The sequence below is a fragment of the Accipiter gentilis genome, chromosome 5, assembly GCF_929443795.1.
Source record: "Accipiter gentilis chromosome 5, bAccGen1.1, whole genome shotgun sequence".
Taxonomy (NCBI): Eukaryota; Metazoa; Chordata; class Aves; order Accipitriformes; family Accipitridae; genus Astur; species Astur gentilis.
Genome location: NC_064884.1, coordinates 4,398,197 through 4,423,653, shown reverse-complemented (window position 1 = coordinate 4,423,653; position 25,457 = coordinate 4,398,197). Strand labels below are relative to the sequence as shown.

At 49.1% G+C, this 25,457-nt stretch overlaps 1 protein-coding gene across 19 annotated transcripts; it reads left to right on the top strand.

The window, feature by feature from the left end:
- Positions 1-969: 969 nt before the first annotated feature.
- On the top strand, positions 970-25,099 carry MSANTD2 (Myb/SANT DNA binding domain containing 2). Of its 19 annotated transcripts, XM_049800348.1 has the most exons (9): positions 5,282-5,370; positions 8,592-8,712; positions 8,842-8,971; positions 9,068-10,221; positions 10,298-10,427; positions 14,711-14,755; positions 15,370-15,628; positions 17,441-17,501; positions 23,560-25,099. In XM_049800348.1, exons 5-9 carry the CDS (start codon positions 10,392-10,394, stop codon positions 24,410-24,412), a joined length of 1,254 nt encoding a protein of 417 aa, XP_049656305.1. In that variant the 5' UTR covers positions 5,282-5,370; positions 8,592-8,712; positions 8,842-8,971; positions 9,068-10,221; positions 10,298-10,391; the 3' UTR covers positions 24,413-25,099. The 19 variants fall into 19 exon arrangements, 13 of the variants coding, with proteins under 13 accessions (XP_049656313.1, XP_049656311.1, XP_049656314.1 ...); XM_049800351.1 differs by having other exon boundaries at positions 8,842-10,221; positions 14,714-14,755; XM_049800346.1 differs by having other exon boundaries at positions 8,842-10,221.
- Positions 25,100-25,457: the final 358 nt, after the last annotated feature.

The window sequence follows — 25,457 nt, the reverse complement described above, 5'->3', positions numbered from 1 at the left end:
TGGTGTTTGGGGGTGCTCAGCATTGGGGGGGGGGGGGGCTGAGGTCCAATAAATGAGGGGTGCTCAATCCCAATGTGGGGGAGGAAGCTCAGGCCTGATGTCTAGGGGTGCTGAGCCCCCAAAATGGGAGGTGCTCAGCTCTAACAAACGGGGGGTGCTCAGCCCCAACAAAAGGGAGGTGCTCAGCCCCCAAAACGGGGGGTGCTCAGCCCCAAAGCGTGGGGGAGGCTCAGCCCTAATGTGCATGGGGGTCCTCAGCTGCAATATGGAGGGGTGCTCAGCCCCAGTGTGTGTGTGGGGGGGGGTGCTCAGCCCTGCTGTTTCGGGGATTCTTAGCCCCGATGTTTTGAGGGTGCTCAGCCCCAGGTTTGGGGGGGCTCAGCCCCAGGTTTGGGGGGGGCTCAGCTGCAGGGTTGGAAGTGCTCAGCCCCAGGTTTGGGGGTGCTCAGCCCCACGTTTAGGGGGGGCTCAGCCCCGGGGCGCCGGCAGCGCAGCCGGGTTTGGGGTGTCTCCATTCCGAGGGGGTCTCTGCCCCCTCCATGCACACGGGGTCCCCGTCCCTACGGGCTCCGTGGGGACTCCGGGAGCCACGCCCACCGCCGGGAGCCACGCCCACCGCCGGGAGCCACGCCCCCTGCCCGTGCCCTCACCCTACGAGCCGAGCGCCGACCCCGCTCCCCGCCCTAGCGCTGGCCCCGCCTCCTTCCGCCGAGCCCCGCCCCCGCCCCGACCACGCCCTCTTTTGCGTAGCCACACCCCCTCGGCGGCCGCCACACCCCCCTGGCGGCACGCCCCGCCCCTTACCGGCCGCGAAACACGCCCCCTTCGCGCGGAACCTCGCCCGCTTCGCGGCCAGCCCCGCCCCCGCCCCCGCCCTCCCCGCTCACGGCCGCACCCCCCCCTCCTTGGCCACGCCCCCGCCGGCGGCGGCACGTGCTTGCCCCCGCCGCCTCGGCCGCCGCCGCCGCCGCCTTGGCCGCCCCCTGCCCGGGGGCTGCCGGAAGTCCCTCCCGCCGGGGGGAGCCCCCCGTCACTTCCGCCCGCTCGGTCCGGCATCTCCAATATGGCGGCGTCCTGCGGCTCCTCGCAGCTCCCGGCCGCCGAGCCGCCGCTGAAGATCCCCAAGATGGAGGTGCTGTCGCCGGGCTCGCCGGGAGCGCTGAGCGACGGCAACCCCAGCCTCTCCGACCCCTCCACCCCCAGCGGCGCCTCGCCCCTCGGCCCGGGGCCGGGGCCGGCGGCCGGCGGGGCCGGGCTGGGGGGCGGCGGCGGCGGCGGGGCGGGGGGCCGCGGCGGGGCCTCGCCCTCCGTCTCCTTCTCGCCGGGCGGCGCCGCCGCCGCCGCCGCCGCCGCCGCTTGCCGGGGGATGTCCTGGACGCCGGCGGAGACCAACGCGCTGATCGCCGTCTGGGGCAACGAGCGGCTGGTGGAGGCGCGGTACCAGCAGCTGGAGGGCGCCGGTACCGTCTTCGGCAGCAAGGCCCCCGGGCCCGCCATGTACGAGCGCGTCTCCCGCGCCCTGGCCGAGCTGGGCTACGAGCGCACCCCCTCCCAGTGCCGGGAGCGCATCAAGGTACCCCGTCGCGGGGCGGGCGGCTCGTCCCCGGGGACCGGGGGGGGGGGGGACGGGAGGGCGGTGGGGGTGTCCCCGGGCTCGGCCGTCCCGCCTGCCCGAGGGTGGGCGATCTCCCGGGGCGTCTTTTGGCTCGGGGGGGGACGACACACACACGACGCAGGACTCCCCGGGGGGGGGGGGGGGGGTCCACGCGTGAGCCCTTCGCCAGAGCATCCTTTGGACCAGGGCTCGATCCCTTCGGGATCCCCCCCCCCCCGAAGCATTCTCTGGCCCTCGCTGCGGGGTCATCCCCTGGGCTAGACCTGTCCTTTAGCCCTGGGTTTGGGGACGCCGAGTCCTCCGGGCTCAGCCTTTCGGAGGGGCTTCTCTGGGTCGGCAGTTTTCCCGAGCGTCCTCTGGCCCTGGGTGTGGGGTACCCGTTCTCCTGGGATCACCCCAGCAGGCAGTTTTCTGGAGCATTCTCTGGCCCCGACTGTAGGCGTTCCCCAGGCTCAGCCCAGGTCCTGGGTGCGAGGCACCTTGTTCCCTAAGATCACCCCGGCAGGGTCTCCCCACGCAGGCAATTTTCTGGAGCATCCTTCACCCGTGGGAGCGAGGCATCCCATCCCCTGGGATTACCCCGGTAGCATCTCCCCATGCAGGCAATTTGCCGGAGCGTCCTTTGGCCCTGGCTGTGGGTGTCCCCTGGGCTCAGCCCAGCCTTCGCCCCTGGGTGCGAGGCACCCTGTCCCCTGGGCTCAGCTGCCTGGCTCCCTGCAGCACCCGGTTGGAATCTTGTGGCCCGGAGCAAGCTGGGTGCCACATCCTGTGTGTTCAGCCCTCGCACCCGCAGCCTCCAACAGCATTTTTCTGGTCCAGGTGCTGTGTCCTTTGGGTTCAGCCACACAGTTCCTCCGGGCTCAGCAGCTGGAGGGCGCCAGTACCGGTACCTGCGTGGGTGGGCTGCGGCAGCATCCTTTGCTCCTGAGTGGGGAGGGACACAGTGTCCCAGCCATTCGGGTCCCCTTGCGTGGACAGGCCCCAGCAGCATCCTTTCCCCCGGGTTTTTGGGGCATCGCATTCCCTGGGTTGCCTCCTTTGGCCCCGAGCATGGTGGACACCGTAGCCCTGGGTGGGTTGACTCAGTCCCCTTACGTGTCCTCTAGCATCTTCTGTCTCTGAGGGGGTGGCACTAGCTGCTCCCTGAAGCTCCCATGGGAAAAGGGGGCTCCCAGTTACTCCAGTAACAGGGGGTGGCTCGGGCTCTGGTTGCCCTCTTGCACTTGTGGCTCTCTCCTTTGCTTTGGAGTTGCTTTACTGGGTACGACGTCTTCCCCTGGTTCGCACCAGAGCGTGCTGCAGTCTCAGAAACCTCTTTAATAATTGAGCCGCGTTAAACAGCCCGATGGACTGCATTTCCTCCGGCGGCAGGGTTTAAAAAGGGATCTTTCCAGCTGCATCATTCCCTTGGGAAAAGGGAAAGGCTGGGTTGGCGTCCGGCTTGGGAGCAGCCGCTTCGTGCGTCCCACTTTTACGAAGAGGAGATGTTTGGAGGGACTGTGGATGGGGTGGAAATCGCTGCGGGTTTTCAGTTTATAAATGTGAATGAAGCTTGGAAGGGTGAATTAAATGCTCCAAGGTCCCTCCAGCTTTCACTTTCCCCTTTCGTGACCCTTTAGGCTGCCCGTGCAGCCGCTTAGAAAGCCGATCGATTAAAAAAAGTAATGTCTTGTTGTTGCTAGGGATCAGTGAAGCTGTTTGCTTCTCTTCTGTTAAATACAGCTGTGCCAGCCCAGCTAGGCTGGCATTCTCTGGGTGCATACACCCGGGCGGCCTTTGATTTGCAAAATATGTGAAGTAAGGGAGTCTACGGTATTGAGGAAGCTCAGGAATAAGCAAGAGACTCACCTTTCAATCTCTGGTAATTAGAACAGCCTTCGTCCCTGAAAGTAGGTGGTCGAAACGAAGCAAGCTCCCCTTCTGTTTTAGTTTCTTAATGTATTTTCATCATGATGTTTCATTGACTCCGTGGACTTGCCGCTGAGGGCTTTATTTCCCTTGAAGGCATCCAAGTATTTTTGGAGAGGAATGTTGCTGCACCGTGAAATCTCTTTGAGACCCTTGTTTCCTCAGTGGCTTTCAAGGCACTTGTCACTTAAATCGCTTCTTCCATGAAATTTTGGGCTTTGCCAGAGGCTGGTGTGTGACGGAGAAGTTTCTTGAGGCCATTTGGCTTTGTCCATAAGACTGATGGTTTCGGGTTGTGGTGGGAGTTTATGCAGCGGCTGTAGAGGACCGCCACCCTAATTTTGGTTGCAGGCTCTGCAAGCATTAATGCTTCAGAGGATACTAAGCAGGTTGTGAGGACCAGTCTCGCTATTAAAGCAGCCCAGAACTGGCCGTTCGGGTTTGGTCGATGCTTTTGGATAGAGCTGGTCGTGGGTAGTGGCTGCTTTGGGGCCAGAGCAAGCGTTTTGGTGACTGCTGGAAGATCCCATCCTCCCAGCAGTTTGTGAGCTTCTTGCAGGGGAGGACTTCTCCCCCTTTCCCTTAAGAAGTGATGCTTGAACACATCTTTGCCCCCAAAATGTTCAAGCTTGAGAGAAACCACGCATCACGTACCTATCAAACAGCTTAGAGGGAATAAAAGACCGCAAGGCTTATATTTATCACCTTGCAATGGCTCCAAGAGCAGCTCTTGACAGACCTGTTAGATGTTTCTAGATCAACATGCAATGTGTCGGGGCAGACTCTTCTTCAGTACCGTAACGTCTGGTAGAAGGATCCAGCTGGAAGGGACTTGTCAGCCCTTCATCTGTGTGCTGTCCTGTGCCTGTACTTGTTTGCAGGTTGGCCTGTCCTTGGGCTTTCTGCCTGGTGAAGAACAACCGTTCAATGTCAGCCGTGTCCAGCGCTCGTTGGTAAAGACCCTCATGGTGGGCTTTTGGCATCTCGGACACGCTCCAGAACAGGAGCTGACTGTGTTGTCCTACACCCATTGTGCTGTTGCTTGAGCTTTTGTGTGTCCTGGATCCCCACTGCGAGGGTCTTCGTCGGTGCAGTTATCTGGAGGTCCAAAAAATGTGGCTTTTTCCAAAGCCTTTGGGCTTGCAGAAGGTTTTTTTGCTGGAATTGCCGAGATACTAACACTCATTGAAAGCTGGGGGTTCTTGTGAGAGCCAAGAGTTGACCTTGTTACAGGGATGATTGAGGTAGTTGCGGTAGCTGCTGCCAAGCCTAAAATCCCAATTTTTGTAGGATTCCAGGCAGAATCGGCTGCTTGACTTTCTCGTGCTCGACCGAGAGTGAAAAATCACTTCTGGGTGTGGAGGGGTCACAGCCTGAAGTCATCTTTAAGGCAGAGTAGGATGACTTGAATGCACTTTTGGAACAAGGGGAGGTCGCAGGCACTTTAGTCCTCCACTATTGGCTGTCTCAGCTGAAAACAGAACCAGGGAGATGGTGATGAAGGAAACCATACCTGCCTCATTCCATTTATTATCCACAATGTTCCTTATTTCCGTGATTTTATAGGATACTTAATGCCCCTCAAGGGAAGGTAGCGTGAAGATTTGCTGATGTATTATAAATGTAAATCGTGCTTAAAACGTATCGGACTCAACTTACTTTATAAATGCGTTTTAGATAAGAACTCGATATTGGCCTTCTTCGGGACACCTGCCTTCCCTGGACTCTGCCAAATCTTGAAGAGCGAGTTAGAAATGAGCTGGAAAGGAAAAAGTCAACTCCGAAGAAGAAAGTTTTCCAGTTGTATCGCATAGATGCATTCTCTCCTAATTCAAACAGGATGCAAAGTAAGGTCCCAGTTCAGATTTTCGTCTGTCTCTTAACATCTGCATGTGCTTTTCTGCACATAAGCAGCGCTGGCCTGCAAGCTGGGAATGAGACCGCTATTGGGTTTGAGCCACTCTGGAAGTGTCTGTTTCAAATTCAGGGATTCACACGTAACCGTTCCAGCAGCTTTTGCTGGTTTCTTCCTTCAGAAAGGGACCTTGAATCTGACTTTGTGGCTCTGAGGTCAGGGGACTGGTGGGTTCGGCAATCGGGAGCCGCAGGAGGATTGAAATGTCTCAATTTCTGTCTGTTGGGTTCCTGGAAAAGCTGTCTTGTGCTCTGTAGTTTCCTCGTCCTGTTGTATCCTTAATCCTTGCTTGTTTAGTAATATATTCTGAATGTCCCTATGACACGTAGCTCTCGTTAAAGAGTCATTTACTAAAGTGCACATGCTTTTTGTCCAGCCCAGCTCTTGCGTGTTCACTGTCAAGGAATTAGCCTGGTTTGTGTATCCCAAAACTTGTCGTCTCTCCGCAGCAGTGCGTGGAGAGCCTTTAAGTTTTAAGCTTTGACCTTAGCACTGGTGTTTTAAGGCAGACAGTGAATATTTGCAAAACCCTTTCCCGACTTGTGTGCTGATTTTGTGCCCTTCGCCTGGCGATGTTGTTTCAGCCAGAGAACAGGAGGTTAGCTGTTAAATCGAGCTGCTTTTAACTGCGGAAAAATGAGCCGTCGCCTCGTGCTGTGAAGTTGCCGTCTGAAGGGCAAAAGCTAACGTACCCAGTATATGTTCTTTGAGGCTGCTTTCTGTTGGGTAATACACTGGGACATCATTGTTTCATCCTCTTTCAGCCTTCGTGTGTGGCTGCAATGTCAGGGGGATGCTCTGGGAAAGTGCAGGTGAGCTCAGGTTTTATGGTTGCCACTGACCAGTGCAGAGCCATGCGAGTCAAGGGTAATTTTCAGGCAATAAAGTCTTGTTTTATTTTAAAGCAGTGTTCTTGAAATAATGTGCTCCAGCCGGATCTTATGCATTGATTTTTAAATCCATGGAAGAATTTCCGCTTCTGTTGCACGCATGTTTCTTCATGGAAGGTGAAATCAAAGACTCGCTGTTCTGACAGCGCTTTGCTTAGCTGAGCTGCGAGAGAGTGTTTCGGTGCTAGAAATTCACTGGCTGCAATTGCATCTAGCGAGCCTTTCTCGAGCAGAGAGAAATCCCTCCTTAAAAGTTGCCATTCAGCGTCGGGAGACTGTTAAAATGAATTCAGGGGCATTTTTAACATGTCGTTTCTTCAGCTACTGCAGAAATGCGGGTTCTGCTTTTATTTTGTGAGCGAGCTGTTGAAATCTGTTTGCTGCTCCCCAGAGTCTGTGCCAAGCCATTTATTCAAAGAGGAGCAGCTCCAACATCTAACTCCGGCTGCAGGAATTCACGAGTCCCACTGCCCTGGTGTTGGATTTTCTGTACGTAGCGACCTCCCTCTCACCCCGGACGGGTGACTGGAGGTTTCTGCTGGGTTGTGGTTGTCCGCTAAGCATGTAATTTATTTTTCAAAGGAAGAAAGAAATACTTTGAAGACACTGGTTAAACACTTATAGAGAGCGTAGGTACAAAGGGGAGAAGCAAATGCCGTGAACCCACATCAAACGGGAAGGAATGAAAAATTACGCCTGAATATCTGCTGTTGGTGTTCTGCTTTAAGCTATATATAAAGCAATGACAGCAGTGGCTTATTTGTAATGGGGCTGTGGTTTTACCTGCTTTACGATGTAAACAATCTGTTTTTAAATCTTGTGTGAAGGTGTTTTTAAGGAAGGAAAAGCTGCGCTAGCTAGACTATCTCAGAAGCAATGCTTGCCGTAATCATGTTTGACCTCCTGTGTGATATGGGAGTTTGGATTTCACCCAGAATTTCATCGCTGGGTCCAATAACGTTAAGCAGAGTGGCTGTCTTTTAATTTGAACATCTCAAATGATGGAGCATTGGTACATTTTGTAGCAACGAGCCAACTACCCACCTTCAAAATGGCTTTGCCTTCTATTTCTTTTGAATGTGTTTTATCTTTGTCTTGCATTTGTTATCTCAGTCCCAGATTCTCATCTGGGCGGCTCCACCAGTTGTAATGTGTGCAGGCAGTGTTCAAGTTACCTCCAGATCTTTCTTTGGCTTAAATAGATTCAGATACACTGGGTTTTCCAGGCTGGCTCATTTCTTGTCGTTCCTTGAATCCCCTCCAGCAGCCTAACATCTCGCTGGAGGATCTTACGGGCCCGGGTGGGTGGGAACAACTTTCTGTTGATGTTTATAAGCCGGGAAAAATAAACTCTTCGGTGACAAAGAACAGATTTATTTGTTTTACTCCTTCTTGGATGTATTGTGGGGCTGCAGCAGAGGAGCGTCTCCGGGAGGTGAGTATCATGTGGAGCGAACCCTCTTGCAGAGCAGCTGCACCCACTTTCTTCAGTCGGGGTATTTGCAGGGCAGTGTCGTGCCAGTAGGCATCTGTCTCACTTTGTATGTGCAGGACGAGTGTCTTTACTGCCCAGTGGCTTCTGGAGCTGTGTTGTGTGTCTGTAATACTCTGGTCCGGTCGTTCTGGTGTACCTGGGTCATCCTCTGCTTACTGCATCATTCGCAAGGGGAGCTGGGACTGAACTGGCAGGTTATGCTGTTGCGACAGAAACAGTTGATGGCTAGGAACTCATTGCAGAAGGACAAACCTGCTACACTTGAACATTAAATCTTAGTTTGGGAGCGCGCAGTTTTTCCCTGTCATGCTCCTTGACTGTGGAGGACTTGGGAAGGTGTTAAAACCCTTCCTTCCGATTTTTATCACTTGCTCTTAGCCAGCACACGCAGGCAGTTGGAAATTTTGGCTGTCCCGTTATTGCAGAGGCTGTGCTTTGATGTCAGGAAAGGGTGCCACCAGCAATGATGCAGGAGGTGTTGGATGGTTGATCAATCGAGGATTTTATTTACTTCAGAAGTGACTGGATGCACCTGAAATGCTCAGCAGAATGAAGCTCGTATGAGAGCATACAGCTTCGAGTGCCAGTGTAGGGGCAGGTTCGCTTTCGTTACTCTTCCAGGTTACGCTCCATCCTACTAAGTGCATGAATTTGGGGGCCATGTAGATGATGATCTGTGGAGCGCTGTGGTTTCACCAGTTACCAGCCCTTGACCACTGGTCCTGGTGAAAATTGGAGTTCAAGCCACCTTTGGTATTTCATTTCCAGCTTTTCCCATGGATTTAGATATTGCTCGCCACTGGTAACGTTTTCTCAACACAGCTGAAGGCGAGTGGCACGGACCTTCCCCTAGAGACCCCAGAACGGGCAACGACACGCTTCTAGGATGGTATGCATAAAGTTTTTTACCTTTCTGAACTACGTGAGAAGTTTCCCCTGTGGTGCCACCCGGGTTGATGCTTTCTGTCGCTTGGCCGAAGCTTGTTTTTGAGAGGACCATCTTCCCTCCCACCTGCAGGCAGGTTTGTGCTGCTCTTTGTCTTCTGGAGGGGCTGAAGGAGTTAATGTCTCAAACATTGCGGTGGGGCAAGTTCTGCTTAACGACTAACTCTGCATAACAAGGAACTCTGCAGAGCAAGGAACCCCAGGTGAAAAGAAGCTGATCAGTGCCCATCAGCAATGGAAGGGGGAAGGTGTGCCGGAGGGTGCACAGCTCCCTGCTCTGATAATGCTGTTTTGGACAGGCTGAACAGAGCAGCTCACCGTGCATGGCTAAAGATCACATCTGCAGGGAGGGGGAAGTTACTCCCCAAATGACACCCAAGCCCACCGACCTATTCCCCAAAGGCTACCTAATTAGCCTAATGAGTTTGAGTGCCCGCCCGAAGGAGGGGCAAGGATGGTAAAAGGACACAAACTGAAGCCCCAGGTGCGCAAGCCCACCAGAATGGGACCACTTGGCTGATTGAACCAACGCTGGACCCAGGACCGGTGAAATCTTTCTCTCCCTGTTTCTCTCTCTGTCTTGTTCTCTCTTTCCTTTTCCTTTTACACAATCCCTACACCTCATCCCTTTAGACATAAACCGTTGACCAAGTCTGGGACTGACTAGGAGCAGATCCAGCTGCCCCTGGGCCCTTCTCTAAGGAGCCTAGAAAGCAAGGGGGTCTGCTCTGAACCTCGTGACTCAACGGGAGGGCTCCCCTTATTGTCTTCCCTGACCTGATTCCCAAATAAGCAAGGCTTGTAGTATATGTTTGGTGATGTATGGTTAGCGCATGTTACACAGTTTACTGTGTCACACCAATTTTTGTGGCGAGCATGCCAATTTTTGTGGTGAGCATGCCAATTCTTGTGAGTGAATAAAAGTTGAGTTTTGTGAGTTGAAGGATCCCCACTGTCGTTTCACCTTAATACTGACCTGGGAATCTGCAAACCTAAGTCATCGTCCTGAGAAATTGGGACATGACGGAGGCGTGTGGCCTTGCTCTGCTCGCTCATTTGAGAGAGAAACAGGAGGGATTTGGGTCCATATGGTCTTTCATGGCTTACTGGTAGCGGAGATGTGACCTGCTGAGTACATCTCAGACCTCTTTGGTCCAGACCGCTGCAGTTTGGGTTCTTCTTGAAAGGCAGGCTTTGTGGGTGGCATAAAGATGTTTGTCCTGATCACAGCGGATGCGTGAAACTTCAAGTTTGATTTTAGGAATAAGTGTGTTTCTAAAGGCAAGACAATTACTCAAGTGTGGCCTTCATCGCTCTGAAGTAGCAATGGGGTTGAGCAGGTCATGCCAGGACTAGGCTGAACCTTACTTGTGCATCTCTGCAAGCCGAGCTCTGTCAGTAGGACGCATCCATCCCATCTAAACTCTTACAGAGACAAACGTTGTTGGCTGCGGTAGGTATGGGCATGGCAGAGGGTTTTGCTGGTCTGCCTTTTCAAGCTCTAACTAGTTACTCTTCTTTTCATCCAGTGCTGTCTTAAACCAGGAGCTCAGTACGTCGAGAGATGGAGGTGACCAGCCGTCTGCTTTTCCGCAGGCAATACTGGAGGGTTCTTCTCTCTAGATGTCTAGCCTGATTAGCATCAAATCCCTGAGAAGGGTATGAATAACTTTATTCTCAGCTCTCTAATAGCAGCAACTGATGGAGCCATCTTCGCAGGTGGCTGAGCCGCGAGGTGTAGCCTGCCACCACTGTGGGGAAGTTTGTCGTGTCTCGGCACCACGTATCGCTGCATGACTTCCTCCCCCAGCCGGGCTACAGCTCGTTATACCCCAGCTTCGTTCCCTCTCAGTCGCTGGCAAAGTCGTGCCTCATCTAGGTTGACCTCTACAATTGGCTGTAGCGCTTCTGTAGATAATTGCTGTCCAGGCGAGAGCTTTTTTTTTTTTTTAATATATTCAGTTGTGATTTAGAAATTGGCAGTGGTGGGAAATGCACTGCGCCTTTTTGTTGGGTTAGTTAGCCAGAGCTAGAACCTAACTTAAAAGCATGGGCCTGACTTGCCTGCCTTGACTGACAGCCCTTATCTGTATCTTCTAGGGTGACTTTGCCTCTTCAAGTCATTGTCCAAAGAGATCTCTGGTTCCTATCTCGATCAGACGATCAACTTGTCTGTGTTCCCCCTCACCACCCTTCTCCTCTCGGGACACTCCCATCACTTCCCTTGTTCTGTACCGGAGACCTTTGGGCCAGAGCCAAATCCTTCAGGAAGTCCCTGTGCGTTTGGGCACATCAGGATACGATTGAGGTTTCGTTCTTTGGTGCAAAGCATGATTTATTTTGACTGCCAGCGTGTCTCCCCTCAAGTGCAGTGATCTGGCAGATGTGCAGCCACCTGTGGGGCTGGAGCCTTTGCAGACGGGTCCGCGGCAGCTCCTGCAGCACACGCCTGCAGAGTTTTAAGTGGGGGTTTGTGTGGGGCTGCTTGTGTTTTCCAGAAGAGTGTTATGACGTGGTGTCTCACTTGGAGACATGTTGAAGTTGTCGACTACCTTTCTGCAGTGGTGTGTGGCGCTCTCAAGAGTTTAAAGTGCTCTTTCTCCTCCTTTTATTCTGGATAGACCACAGAAATAGGGCTCCATGTGGCAATATTCCACAGAAGTCTCATGCTCTCCTGCCTTGCACGGATTTTATAACCTAAAACTCCATGAGCTAGCAATTTGAGCAGAGCTCTCTGACTCCTGTAGTCAGTTCTGTTTCCTTGTGCTCCCACCATCCAACTCGGGAATGAAGACTGCAAGATCTTTCACTCTGCCAGCCATCCCTACGTGCCCTACAACCACTCCAATGGCTTCAAAAGCCATTTCTTTTGTCCCAGTCTAGTTTAATCTCGTGTTGCTTGTGAGTATCCTGGCATGATGAGGGAGGAAGCTATTTGATACTGCCGCTCTTAATTTGGGATGTGAAGCCAAGAGCTCTCTCCCATTAAGTGAAAGAGCATCTTCAGAGGTGGACGTTGTGCTAAGTGGTGCTCTGTGCCATTGGGACCCCTTCTAGGCCAGCTGCTGTCATTTAATAGACTTAAATAGATTAACATGGACACGCAGGTGTGCCACTTAACTGCTCTGCGGAGCCTGTAGCATCTCACCGAGTGAGAGTACAGGTCAGATCAGGGATCTGGAGTTTTCTTCTGTTGGACCATCTCTGGGGTTATGTGTAAAAAGCTCACTGTAGTGTGGTTCTCCCTCGCCTGATTTTTTGCTGGGAGGAGGACTGTGTCTACAGCCTTCCGCAGAGTCCCTTCCCAAGGCTTTTCTGACCGGTGTTTCTGATCGTCATGCTGCAGTTCCTGCGAAGTGATTGGTTCTCCTGTGGCTTTGCTTGTAGAGAAGATGAGGTCTTGTAAGTTAGAAATGGTGAGAAAGTCCATGTTGAGCTTTTTGACTGTCTCCTCCTTTGAACTTCATAATTATAAATTAAGCAGGGATAATCTGTCTTCGTATTGCAGTCAGGGTTGCAGAACAGTAAGCAAAAGCCTCGGTCTCTTCCAGTCTGTGCAGTCACTGGGCAGTTATCAGGTCTGTTTTCAGTTACTTGTCCTAAATTTACTGGTTTCTTGTCTATCTGTATCATTATATGTATGTGCACTTTAGGAACCACGGAGCAGGAGTTGAGCCGGACACCGGGAGGAATAGAGGAGGTGCGTAAGAAAAACCTAGATCTTAAATCTTGGTGATCAGAATAACCTGCTGGGATAAAGGTGTCTGAACCCTTGAGGTTTCCTGAAGCGTGAACAATTATTTAGGACTTACCAGGGTCTCCGAAGCAAATTGTCGTGGGAGGTGCAGGCGACTGCAGAGGGAGAGCGATCGATCTGGTCCACCTCAGCCCTGCCACGTAGAAGCCTGCGGGCATCCGTGAAACAGAGCTGACCTGTGTTATTTGGAGGTGAACATCACTTAGAAAAGTGGTAGGGACTGCCTGTTGGAGAAACTGGGGAGTGCCACCAAGAAGAAGGAGCTAGCGGGAATCTCGATTCTCCAGAAAACAAGACCAAGAGGACCCACCAGCTGCTTGGCCACGGGCCTTCTGGTGCTTTTGAAAGCACCAAATTTGAGATTATCTCACTCAAACTTTAGATTATCTGCTGCCAGAAGCAGAGGTGAAAAGTGGTTCATGCAGCCGGGTCCAGAAGCATCTAGGCAGTAACCTCAAAAGTACTCTTGACTTGCAAGAATAATGAACAATGAGAGTATTGCTCATTTATTTTTGCCCCTTTTCTGCGTTGCTCCCTTTAATTCTTGTAGGAGTCTCCATTGACGATGCTAAATTATTTTCATGGTAAAATAAGCCAGTTTGCAGCCTGAATGAAATAATTACAACTAGGCTACAACCCAGTGTAAGATACTCAATAACTCCATCAGTAGAGAGAGATGCTTGAAGCACACGCTTAAAATAGAGCAAGTGACTGTGGATGTCGAATGTTCCCAAGAGGGCTTGGCCAAGAGTATTGACGTTTTTTGGTTAACTGTGCTGGAGACGGTTTGTTTAGCTTAAAGGCTGCTAATAAATGCAGCTAGAGGCTCTAAGTCTGCAGTTAACTCTGATGGATAAGCCAGGCAGATGTAAGAACTGGGGTTTGGGAACTATACTTCCAAAAATCTGACCTGGGTGGATTTTAGAAAGAGTGAAATGAGAGTTTGCCCGTATGGCTTGGTGAGATTTGAGCTGAAAGGAGAGAAATTGGAGTGAAAAAGCTGGGCGATGCATCCTCCAATGCACTTTTCAGGGCAAACCGGACCATTTAAAACTGCCTTGCTGTTCCCAACAGGTGGTTCTTGCCCAATTTTAACCACCACATTTATCTGTACCCCCTGCCCTAGGGAACCCAGTCTGCCTGCAGTGAATATCAGCAGGTTTCTTGGCCGGGTCCTTGGTTTCAGGTTGATGTAGCTGGTTGGTTTTCATCCCACTTGCAGATGGAAACTTAAAATTTGATGGTGTCCAATTTGGTGGCAGAATCGGGAAGGATTCTACCTTAAACCACTGAATAGTTCTGGTCTTACTGCTGCCTGTGTGTTTATATGGTTTGGGGTTTTTTTTATTTTGTATTCTTTCTGTGGTTTTGATTTTGGGGTTGGTTTGGGGGGTGGTTTTTTTTTGAAACAGAGGGTAAAACTGACTTGCTGCTTAGCAGTTTTGCTTCTGCCCCCAAGGCTCTGAATATAATGAGGAAACTGGTTAGAAATGTATCCCTTTCCTGCTGATGCTGTTAAACCAGTATATGAGGAGCATTAGGTAGGTTCGAACTTTCTGGAGATGTAAATGTTCCTTTGGGGGGAAAAAAACAACCTGTTTTTGCAATGATGTGCTTGAAAGTCCATTATGGCCATCCTCCAGAAAGCAAGGCAACAGGACTAGCTCTTCCCAAGTTAATGCCTCTTGAACTCCAGAGGTAGCTTTGCCTGTCAAGCTAGAACCTGAGCAATCTAATAAATTTAATATGAAAAAAAAAAAGTTTTCTAGCACTCTACCAATCTGAAAACCGTCAAGATCCAGCAAACCTGGGGCAGCTGGTAGAATTAAAACCACATTGAGGGATGCACATAAAGATTTTTTTATTATTATTATTTTATTTTTTTTTATCCCAAAATAGTTGTGTTGCTCCGGATTAGGGGGGAAACGTGGATGGAAATGGTAGGCTTATACGGCTTTGCATCGCTGTTGTGATGCACGACTGTGTGGTCGTCGGTGCGGGATGCTAAAGGGATCACCAAAAGTAGACCAGGTTTTTGCATCTGTCTGTGTGGGAGGTTTCGGCCTCAGCACTGTTTTTAAAGGCTTATTAGACAGAGCTGTCTAAGTATTGTTTCTTACTTAATGCTTGATATCGAAGTCTGGGAATTTGGAGCATTATTGATTTGACCTCTTTTAAATTTCAGCAGCTTCACAAGAGACAGAGTGAGTTAGTAAGGAATGCAAAATATGTAAGTAATATATATTTTCCTAGCTAAATAGCTTAGGCGTATACATTTTGTACCTTGTGTCTTCTTACCAGAGTAAGGAAGGTTGGACCGTCTTTGCTTTGGGGGACTCTTCTTTCTCTTTTCCTTTCTTTCTCCTCCCTGCTTTACCTTCTCCAAGCTGTGGGCACGACACCAGCTCTGCTTTCTCCTCCTCGTAGTAGGTGTGCATTCTCTTGGCTGGTTGGTATCTCTGACTGGGGGTCTCTTGGTATATTTATTTTATTTTTTTTTCCCTATGTTACATAGCAGATCTGGGGATTTTTTTGAAGTGGGGAAGAGAATAAATCACCCGAGTTAAATCTGATGAACCTGTAGCTGCTACGCAACTTTGTCCTGTGTCATAGATGTTAACGCTAAATCGCTGCAGTGGGAACATCGGATACACACGATGCTTCCTGGCGGGTATAGGTTAGCTCGGGAGCATTGCATTTAGCTCGTGAGTGTGGGGCAAATACTGATAAGCAGAAGTAAAAAAAAAGAAACAAGAAAACCTAGCAGCCACATAACTGTCTGCAAGTGAATATCCATTCTTCCAACCCATCGCTGCCTGATTAACGTGCTTTTTTCTGTCTTAGACCCTTCGCAGGTGCTACAGCCGCGTGAAGGAGCACGGTGTTGGGAAGAGGAAAAGCAGCTACACCTTTGAGCAGCTGGAGCAGGTGTTTGGGCAGGGAGGATGGGACTCCCAGCCCTGCCAGCCTGTCCTCATCAACAGCAGCGGCTTGTATCAGGAGCTGGAGTCAGACGGCAGCACGATGGAGGAGTATTCGCAGGAGGACTGGGGAAACCACAGTCAGGATCTTCATTGCTACCAGACCGGCGAACAGGAATTGGGTAAGAAATGCCATGTTGACGCATCTCCACCCTCTGATTTTGCCTGGGCTCTGTGCTCATACGTATCTCAGTACCAGCTTTAGTTTTTCTGACATAACGTGCTCAAGATGCTGAGCACCTGATGTCCTGGGGGAGAAAAAAGGAAAGAAATTCACCAGTTCATCGTCAAAAGCAAACCGTGGTTCCCAAAGTGGTTTAGGATCAGGACTTGAGTCTAAAGAGCCTAGCAGGAGGAACGAAGGGCTGTGTGGCCAGAAACGGTGGAGGAGGAGGTGACACGTTCCCTGTCTCTCCTTCCCCTGCTCCATTTTACTTCCCCTCATGGGATTAAGAGGCTGTTTTCCCTTTCAGTGGTACCCTGCTTTGGAGGTCTGTGGGCACCAGCTGAACCTGGTGTTACCATTCAAACACCATTCGGTTAAATTATGAGCAGTTCAAACTGCTGCTATTAATACCAACAACTACAAAAAAATGTTGCTCCTTTTTCCTATATGTACCCTAACTGGTATGTTTGTTTTAAACATGTAAATATGCTTATATCCAGATGTGTGGCCTGTTTTTAAATAAAAAAAAAAAAGGCAAGCAAGCTCACATTCCAGGATTGAGACCTAACCCAAACTCCTCTGCATGGTTTTCTTGCCTGAATTATTGGTGTCTCTGCACAAGAATCGATATATTCATTTAGTTTGGAGATTTGGTTGCTTGTGGCTTATTAAACTTTGTTAAGTGGAGCAAGGTACTACATTTTGATTGAAAACGCACACTGATCTGAGCAGTTTTGTGAAGTGGGTTTCTTGAAGCATATTTATATCTCTTGAGCCACTGATCTCACGGGTGCATGTTCCTCCCTTGCCTGAGCCAGGGGGTTGTGGTCACGTCAGAAACTTTAAGTTGATCAAATTCAATGGAGACCCAAGCGAAGCAGTAGAAGGTGAATTTGGTAAAGGCTCTTGGTGCGATGAGGTTTTTTTTCTCCCCCTCGTGATTTGTAGGATGAAATAGGGAGAGGAGATGCAGTCACGTATCTGTACACATCTGTGTTCAGGGGACTGGTCAATTGGGATGCTTTGAAAGAGGCTTAAATCGCAGTTTAATGTTAAAATTTGCAAGTTGGCTGTTAACCATGTTCTGGTTCTCTCAGCCTTCTTCCCCAGAGGATTTGAAAGTCAGAAATAAGTGAGAGAGAAATAGTGGGGAGAGGACAACGTTACAAAACCCATGTAAACGATGGCCAATTCCCTCTAGTTTGACTCATTCTGGTGAGTCAAACTGCGGTCTCCTCGTTTGTCACCGTTTTCCTTCAGTCAAATCGGACATATTTGTGTGCACTTGGGCTGACGATATTCTTAATGTTCAGAGAAGTTATGAGAAAAGCACTTAGCACACAACATCTAAATGCAGTACAGATGCATTTGTTCTCGTGCCTTCTCTTCAAATGTGCCATTGAAAGCAGAATGGTCTTTTTTTCTTTCTTTTTCCTTTTTTTTTTTTTTTTAAACAATGTAGTTAGCAATCAAATTTGTTGTGATTTTAATAGCAGGAATTGTAGTCTTGTCCTTGAAAAGATCTTGCACTTGCAGAGATAGATTCAGATCTTAACTGACCACATCTTTTCCAAGGAAAACAAAATACTCTTCAGTTATGGAGGATTTAGGAACTGGAGCTGTCTCGTGCAGAACTTTAGTGGACTGGCTGGCTTAGCAAAAAGCTCTGATTTATTTTTTAATTTAATTTCAGCCTTTAAAAAAAAAAAAAAAAAGCCCCAGGAACATTATTTGAAAAGTAATTATATGTTGGAATTTTACCTTTTAGATGAAATGCCTACCACAAAAAGAACATTAAAGATAAAACAGGAATCTTCAGAAGACACGCAGTAAGTAATTTATGAATGTTTTACCCTGGAATGTGTTTCTCTGGGGATGTTGTGCAGGAGGGGAGGATATTTGAAACTTCTGATTATAATTATAAATACATTGTGCAAGGCTATTCATACAGTTGAATCTGCTTTATGCATTATTCCAGTTACCTCAGAACATCTGAAAAGCTTCACAACTCTGTCTCTTCTTGGCTTCATCATTCAACAAACGAAACAAGAGTTACTACATGAATGCAAGGACTTAAAATGTGGATAAAACACACAGCAGATTCATTAGGGCTGTGTGTGGGCAGGCTGTGGGTATCGTGACATGAGGCCAAACTCTTGGATCTATTTGTAATCTTGGGTTTGGCTTTCTTTTTTATTCCATTTGCCTGAAGTTTGCCCCTTTGGATGTAAGGAAAAAAGAGAATACAAGAGGAGTGGAGGAACGAAAGAGTAAGAAGAGGGACGCAGCACCCCAGTAGTAGTGTGTACTGTTGGCTTGGTGTGAGTAATGCTTGCAAGAAAAGTTCATGCATTTCCCCTCCTTGATGGGAAGGCATGCCAAAGCTTGTGATTTATTTTTTTTTAATTATTATTTTTATAACTTTCCAGAGCCGACTTGTAACCTTTTGGATCGATTTAATCTAACAAATACTGGAGCGTTTCAAATGCTTTGAGCATGTGAATCTCCCTTGCCTCGCCAACAATAACACAGAGTGTTTTGAAAAATGGAAGGAATTGTGCCGTATTTACTTGGACCAGGGCTACTTTCTTCTGACCTTTAGGGTTTTAAAACGCACAGGGTGGTTGTAGATCTGTCTACGATGGGAGTGAGCCATTGCAAATTGGCTCGCAGACCCTTCTGGGTGGGTTGCACACATGAGCTCCCCCACCAGTAATGTGTAGTGTCATCTGAAGTGTAGTGTCAAATCTGGTATTTCCTATGCTGGAAAGCTCCTGTAGGGTAGGAAGTCATCAGCACTGTATATATTAACATAGCGACCCTGGTTAGTAACACAACAGAGGCTTTTTACTATAACTGAATGAAAAAGTCCTCCAAAACCTTAAAAAAAAAAAAAAAAAAAAAGCAGCTTCCATTGTAAAGGCCTAGCTTCGTCAAACTCCCCACTTCAGGTGGATTTTCACGGTACCCAAAGGTGACCTTTTTTCTTAATGTGGAGCAAATTCAGTTTAGCAACTCGGGGATCACCTGGAGAAAAATAACCATTTTCAGTATAAACATTATTACTGCCTTTTTGAACAGTTGCTTAGGACTGTTCTGGGATAATTTTACCTTTCAAGGCATGCTTTAGGGATTTGCATAGAAAATAATCCTGAATTTTCTGCAGTGGAGGCTCGGACTGCCTGAATCTTCCCTTCCAGCTTTTGCTGTGTAGGTGGACGACTGGTTTAGATTTGGTAGACTAGACCTTTCAGAGTTTTCTGGTAATTTTTTCCCCCACCAGGTTCCCTCTGAAATACACAGAAGTCTCTGAACTCTTGGGCATTTTGTAAAGCGTGCAGGTGATAAGCCTGTCATACGTGCCCGGAGGAAGCGCAAAGTATCTTCCAAGACGGATTTGCTGAAAATTACTTCCCCCCCCCCCCACCATGAGAGCAAGGACCTTTTAAACTCTGACGTAGTAGATTAAAAGCAGTCAGGAGTAGGGTGGCTAATATGAAGATAAGCTGGGTATTTATTTATTATCTTAAAAAAATAGAATTGCGTCTATTCTTAAAAGCCACAGACAATAAATAGATGCCAAACTTTTTCACCTTTTTGGCCAATGTTTTAAAATGCACCTAACTTACTTTGAAGAAGGTGGGGCTTCAGTTCATCTGCGTTTTTGGTCAAGTGCAGATTTTCAGCAGAAATCACCTCAATAAAATTGAAGGGAGTGGTAGTGCGTTCAGATTCTTTGCTGAACCTGTGCTGTGATTTTTGACATGGAGAAATTGCAATGCGGCAATGCTGGACTGTAAGCACGTGTATTGCTATAAATCTTATCTTTGCTTCTACCTTTCCTTCCCCCGGGATTTTGGAAGGATTTTTGGAAGGATTTTTTGCAGCTAAGCAGGTTCTGGAAAACCGCAGGAGCAGACGTGCACCGTGACATTATTTTCCTAGCAGAGAGGGTGGGAGAGTGCTGCCGAGATGCTTGCTCTAGGAAACCTATCACTGAGCTCTCTGGGTGCTGGAATTTATTCTGGCTCTTCTTTTCCTGATAAAACACACACGTATGAGGCTGCTGTCACTGTCAGCTGACCACAAACCTGCAGAAACAGAGGGAGCTCGCTTTACTCCTGTTGCCTGCGAGGAGTTCAGCTGTTCCCGTCAGCTCAGCACTGGGACCTGATCACACACCAGCAAACCTAATGCGTTCCATCCCCAAGCAAGCTGCACAGCTCGTTAACATGGACAGCGCTACGTCTCCTAACTTCAGGTAGTAAATAACTGGCCTCTGAAGACATATAAGGACTTCCCGTATTTCCTGGGTTGCCTTCTTTTCGGCAGCGTAGGAAGCGAAGAGCAATAGCGAAGCTGTGTCCAGGTTCCGTGCTCCGTCAGCTGGGCTCTCCCCCGCGTCTGCTCACCGTTGCATCCCCTTGGCACACTGCTGCCTCCAAATAAACGCTTTTGAAAAGTGAAACGCTACTTAGACTCTGTTCTGCTATTTTAAATATATTTTGAGGAGAAGTTTTATTCACTGTGGGCTTTGTGAAGATGAAATAGAAAAAGCTTGGGGAGCTGGGTCCTTCACTGAAACCAGCTGTTTCAGGCTCTTTGAAGTCCGCTTTTGTTTGGAAACAGCGCCTTAGAACAAATTTGCACCAGTCTTGTCTCCCGTCTTTCCTCATTTGAATTGCAAAAGCTTCCGAGGAGAAAGAAATGCAGATGGCCAGGCTCCAGCACAAAGGTTGCGATTTGACGGTAGGGTAAAACCCAGCTCTAGGGCACCTTCTGCAGATGAAAAATGAGATTGCCCTGTGACAAACAGCGCTGACACAGGGTAAACCCTCTACTAGCTCGGATTTTTCCATTGAAAAATAAATAATAGTAATGATTTGACTCTTGCTGCATATAATACCTCTGCTTGGCCGAGTCGTGGAGGTGCTGGTCAGAGCCTGGGAAAGCGAGGCGCAGCGGGGCAGCTGCTGAGCCACCGAGTCCTGGTGTAAGAGGAGATGCTAAAACTGAAAAGCAAAGCTTTTTTAAAATTTCTTTTTCCCTATTGCTTCCTCTATGCTCGAAGTGGTGGATTCCCTCTGTGGAAAGCCCTTCTCCTCTCTCATCCACAAGGTGCTACCAGTGATCATCTCTAGTGAAATTATTCCTCTTCCCAGCAGGAGCAGTTTGAGTGACTAATTTTTTTTTTCACCAGAGCTTCAGCTCTATTTTGTGCTGAACTAAACTTAGCGAGAGTATTTATAGTGTAATTATTAAAGGTGGGGGCTTTTTTTTTTTTCTGGTTCTTAGCTCTGTTCCTTCACTGTTGAATGAAAATCTACCCACGCTGCTTTCTCCTGTCTCTGGGTTTGGATGGGACTGCTTTCTTTAAATTGAGTTCAGCTGTCTGTCTAGAGTCAAATGAGTGTATAACAGCGGTGAAACACAGGCTCTGTGCTACCAAACAGTCCTGTGCTGAGCCAGTATTTACTGTGTCCGCTTGTCTGTCTTGTCCCCAGAAGGTGAATTTCCACTTCCAAAAGTCTAAAAAAGACGTTTTCCAAGCATAGTGACGCTGTGCTGCTCAGCATCTGAAGAAGCGTCGGGGAAGCTGTAGAGAAGCTTTGAGATGGTTCAGTATTGCCGTGGTGTTTGTGTGTAAATATAAATGGGTTGGGGGTAAATACGCATTTTTCTTGTACGGTATTTCTCTCCTTGCCTTCTCTTTTGCTGCTAGACAGGGAGAAGTGGAAATGACTCCTCAGAAGTAACTTAAAAAAAGAAACGGGAGTTTGATGATGCAACAGGCATTTTTCAAAACCCCTGGCTCAAAGACAACTCTGCTCGCCAAGCAGGTCCCCTCCTCGGTGCTCCAGAAACTCGGTTACGCTCTGAGCGCGCCGGCGATGCGCTTGCCAAAATGCCTTTTTAAGGCCTATCCGGGAACCTCCTGGCGCGGTTGCTGGTGCTAGATCGTTAAGATAGGCAGCGTGCCGATGGCTGCGGTCCCTCCCGGCGCCGTGAGGGGTGAGCTATCTGGGCCTGGATGGCTCAGACCTGTTGCCGGAGAGCTTGGACACCCCACCTGAGGTTTGCAGAGCTGGCGCGCACCGACTGTCGCGCGTCAAACTGCTCAACGCAGAGCTCCGTGGTCCCAAGCCCAGTGCCTGCAGTCTGTCCCGGAGGCACCAGATCACCTAAAGGACTTTGAGAACCTTCCCAAAATCACACGTGTTGTATTTGCACCTATAGAAGCAGGTTTTTTTAGGTGAGAGGCTGCGAGGCTGGACCTCTCCAGCACGGTGGGAAGGGTCTGCAGCTCCCAAACCTTTTTTCTTTGAACACTTATATCGATAGGATGGAAGAAAGACAACTTCTGATCCACTTAGGGATTTATTGGGTAGAAATGAAGCTGCCAGTCTCAACCCCAGGTGTATCCTTGTGCCGTTTGTGCGGCGTCGTATCTGCTCTTGCTTAAAGACCATCGTGTCCTGGCCAGCCTCGTGCTTAACTCCATCGGGGAGCTGTTGGGAAAGGCTGATTTTAGGGAGTTGGAGCGATCTTCGTGACCCCGCAGGAGGAGGGAAGTTCGTGCATGCCCCGCAGAAGACGACTGGTGTCGCCTGGCATGGGGACTAAAGATGCTGAACGTGCTGGTGGGACACGGGAGGAGGCAGGACCCTCGTGGGGATGTGGTGACCCCCGTTCCGTTGCAGTTCAGCTTTACAGATGCGGCACAACAGATAAAAGGGAGGAGAGTCGTGCAGAACAAGCTTTTAAATACCACTTGTTGGACCGAGAGAGATTTCTCCATTACCAAACAAGTCACATTATCTTCCTACAGCTTTGATTATAGGACAATAACTCCTAAAATTAGTAGTTCTCCCTACTAGCTAATTACGCTCTTAAGTGTCTCATTCATCCTGGAGGAAGCTGTTCCAGCTTGCTTCAGGCCCACATGAATGCTTTCTCCCGATCGCTTAGCAAAGCGTAAATCCCGCCGTGGAAACTCTCTTTGATGCCGGTGCCATTACCAGGAGTGAAAAGAAATCTTTGGAAACGCGGGGATTTCTTTGTTGGCTATCCAAGAGGGATTTCTGCTGTCCATCCTGCAGCGGGTTATTGCGTCCGGGTGCAGCTCATCTTCACCGGCATCGTCTGCTCTGTGGGGTTGGTCCCCTGAGCTCTGTTTCTGATCCAGTGCTGGGACTGAGCCTTTCGGAGCTGCTTGGCGCTTGCTTTGTAGTTTTTACAATTACAGCCCCGTTTGCTCACGTGAATTTGGGAGTAATGATGAGGCGGAAGCATTTTGAGTGGCGGTTGCAAATTAGGGATGCAGCTCCGGTCATCTGCGACGGACCGTGTGCCGATCGGAATGCACGGCTGTAAAGAATAACCCAGTAACAGAGTTTGCATTTGCTTAGCGACGCCAGACGCGTGTTTGCTTGTAATCGCTCTGAAGCGGCACAGGTAGGAGCAGGACATTTCCACCGTGTGGTTTTTGGGAGTTGGTAAGAGCAGAAATCTTTCTTGGAAACTGAACTTGGGGATTTATTAGCTCTCATTTTCTTTACCGGGTTACGTCCTGCAGAACTTTTTGCGCGAAATCTCATTTCCAGCAGAGATTGCAGTTTGCTGGAGATACCAGAAGGAGTTTGGGTTGGGTTTTTCTTTGGTTTTGCTGAAATTAATTAAAAAAACCTGTCAGTGTGGTGTTATGATCCATAAACTCACCTAGCTAACTAGGACGTATATAGTAATAAAATACCCACCGCCTAAAAAGCAGCCAAGAAAGCTGGAAGGGTTTAATATTTCCCAAAGGTCGGTGTGTTCGCTGGGATGGTTTTGCAGCTCCGGTTTACTGATGCCTTTATCCCTCTCTCCGTGTTTTTTAATTTCCAGGAAGCGTGATGTCATGCAGAATATTATGCAAATCTTGGAGTCGGTCCAGTTGAAGTGGGAGCTGTTTCAGAGCTGGACGGACTTCTCCAGGCTACATCTTTCTAACAAACTGGCCATTTTCGGCATCGGTTACAACACCCGCTGGAAGGAGGATATTCGTTACCACTACGCAGAGATCAGCTCGCAGGTACCCCTCGGCAAGCGGCTCCGGGAATATTTCAACTCGGAAAAACCAGAGGGTCGGGTTATCATGACCAGAGTGCAGAAAATGAACTGGAAAAACGTTTATTACAAATTCCTGGAGATCACCATCAGCGAAGCCAGATGCCTCGAGCTGCACATGGAGATCGACTGGATACCCATCGCTCACTCCAAACCCACCGGGGGAAACATCGTTCAATATTTATTACCGGGAGGGATCCCCAAAAGCCCCGGCTTGTACGCCATCGGTTACGAAGAGTGCCATGAGAAACCCCCCTCCCCTCTCGCTGAGCACAGGGGGCCCGATCCTGGCAATGAGACTCAAGGGGAGCTGGAGGTCCCTTCACCGCAAGCCTCCCTCCGGGTGGATATGGAATCTGCCCGGATTATCTACTGTTACCTCGGCATCGCCGAGGTCCGGACTCTCCAGCAGTGCCTGTTTTTACACTTTCAGGCAAACACCAAAACCTTCAGCAAAGATTGGGTCGGGATCAACGCCTTTTTATCTCAGAACTGCGTCGTAGAGCCCGGCGTGTCGCCCAAATCCATCTACATCAAATTTGTGGAAGTGGAGAGGGATTTTCTTTCCGCTGGCTCTTTGGTAGAGTGCCTGGAAAAAGCCATCGGATACCCCTTAAAATTTAACAACTGAGTCTCGTCCTTCATAAGGATTAGGGCTTTCCGCCCCTTTTTTCCATCTCGCTACCAGACGCTTTTGGATCCTGTCTGTTCACAGCCGGGCAAGTCGGACTTTTCCGCCTGGAAACGAGTTTTGGGGTGATAAAGAGGCTCGCGGGGCGCTTTCCATGAGCTCATCCCCAGCAAGCGAGCGTGTCCCGGCTCTCTTGCTGGACGGACCGGCCGGTTTTCCTACCGGAGCGGCGCGGAGAGGAGAAGCCCCCGGCCCGTGAAACGACTGTAGGTACATTCCACATTGGACAAGCACGTACATGTGGCGTTTTCATATGAGAAGCTGGGGTTTTTTTGGTTTTTCTTTATTCCACGGTGTCTCATTTTTACACATCCGTCTCTCTCTTAAGTGTTATTACGGATCTGAATAAATAAGCAATAGATAACGGCAAGTTAAACGTTGAATCACATTAAAGGAGACTGTTTTTCAAAGCCACCCTTAGATACTATTGTATATAATTTAGAACTTCACTTTTTTCACCCATCAAGTGTTCTCCTCTCTCCAAACAGTGTTGCCTGCAAAAAGACTTTGGTTTCTGTGATGTATTCCACTTTACTAGTAGCGTTGCCATATCTGCTTTTATTTTATTTTATTTTTTAACATTAAAATAATTCCTGGCCTTTTTATTTTTCTTATTTTGGTTTTTTTTTGTTGTTTTGGGTTTTTGGGGGGGGGGGGGTGGGGTGGGTTTTTTTTTTGTTTGTTTGTTTTTTGCGTTCTAGTTTGTGAGAATAACCTGGCAGCTGGGAAACTTTTGTTTTGTTTTGTTTTTGTCGAACCATGCTTATGGATACAATCAAAGCTGTGAGAATGGGGAAGGGGGGGTTGGGGGGGTGGGGACACGGGGACGGGGAGGGACACGGGGACGGGGGAGGACGCATTTAATGCCTTTTTCAGACGTGTTACTATATAAGCCCCATTATCTCGCTGGCTGGCGCTGGCAGTTTCGGTTTTTTATTTTCTAAAGCTCATCGATCGGTGAAGTTGTGACATACGATGAATGTGT

Coding starts and splice junctions, on each gene's coding strand:
- MSANTD2 (XM_049800357.1), top strand. CDS start 1,064: ATGGCGGCGTCCTGCGGCTCCTCGCAGCTCCCGGCCGCCGAGCCGCCG. Junction 1,574..14,710: donor AGTGCCGGGAGCGCATCAAG/GTACCCCGTCGC, acceptor TTTAAATTTCAG/CAGCTTCACAAGAGACAGAG. Junction 14,756..15,369: donor TAGTAAGGAATGCAAAATAT/GTAAGTAATATA, acceptor TTTCTGTCTTAG/ACCCTTCGCAGGTGCTACAG.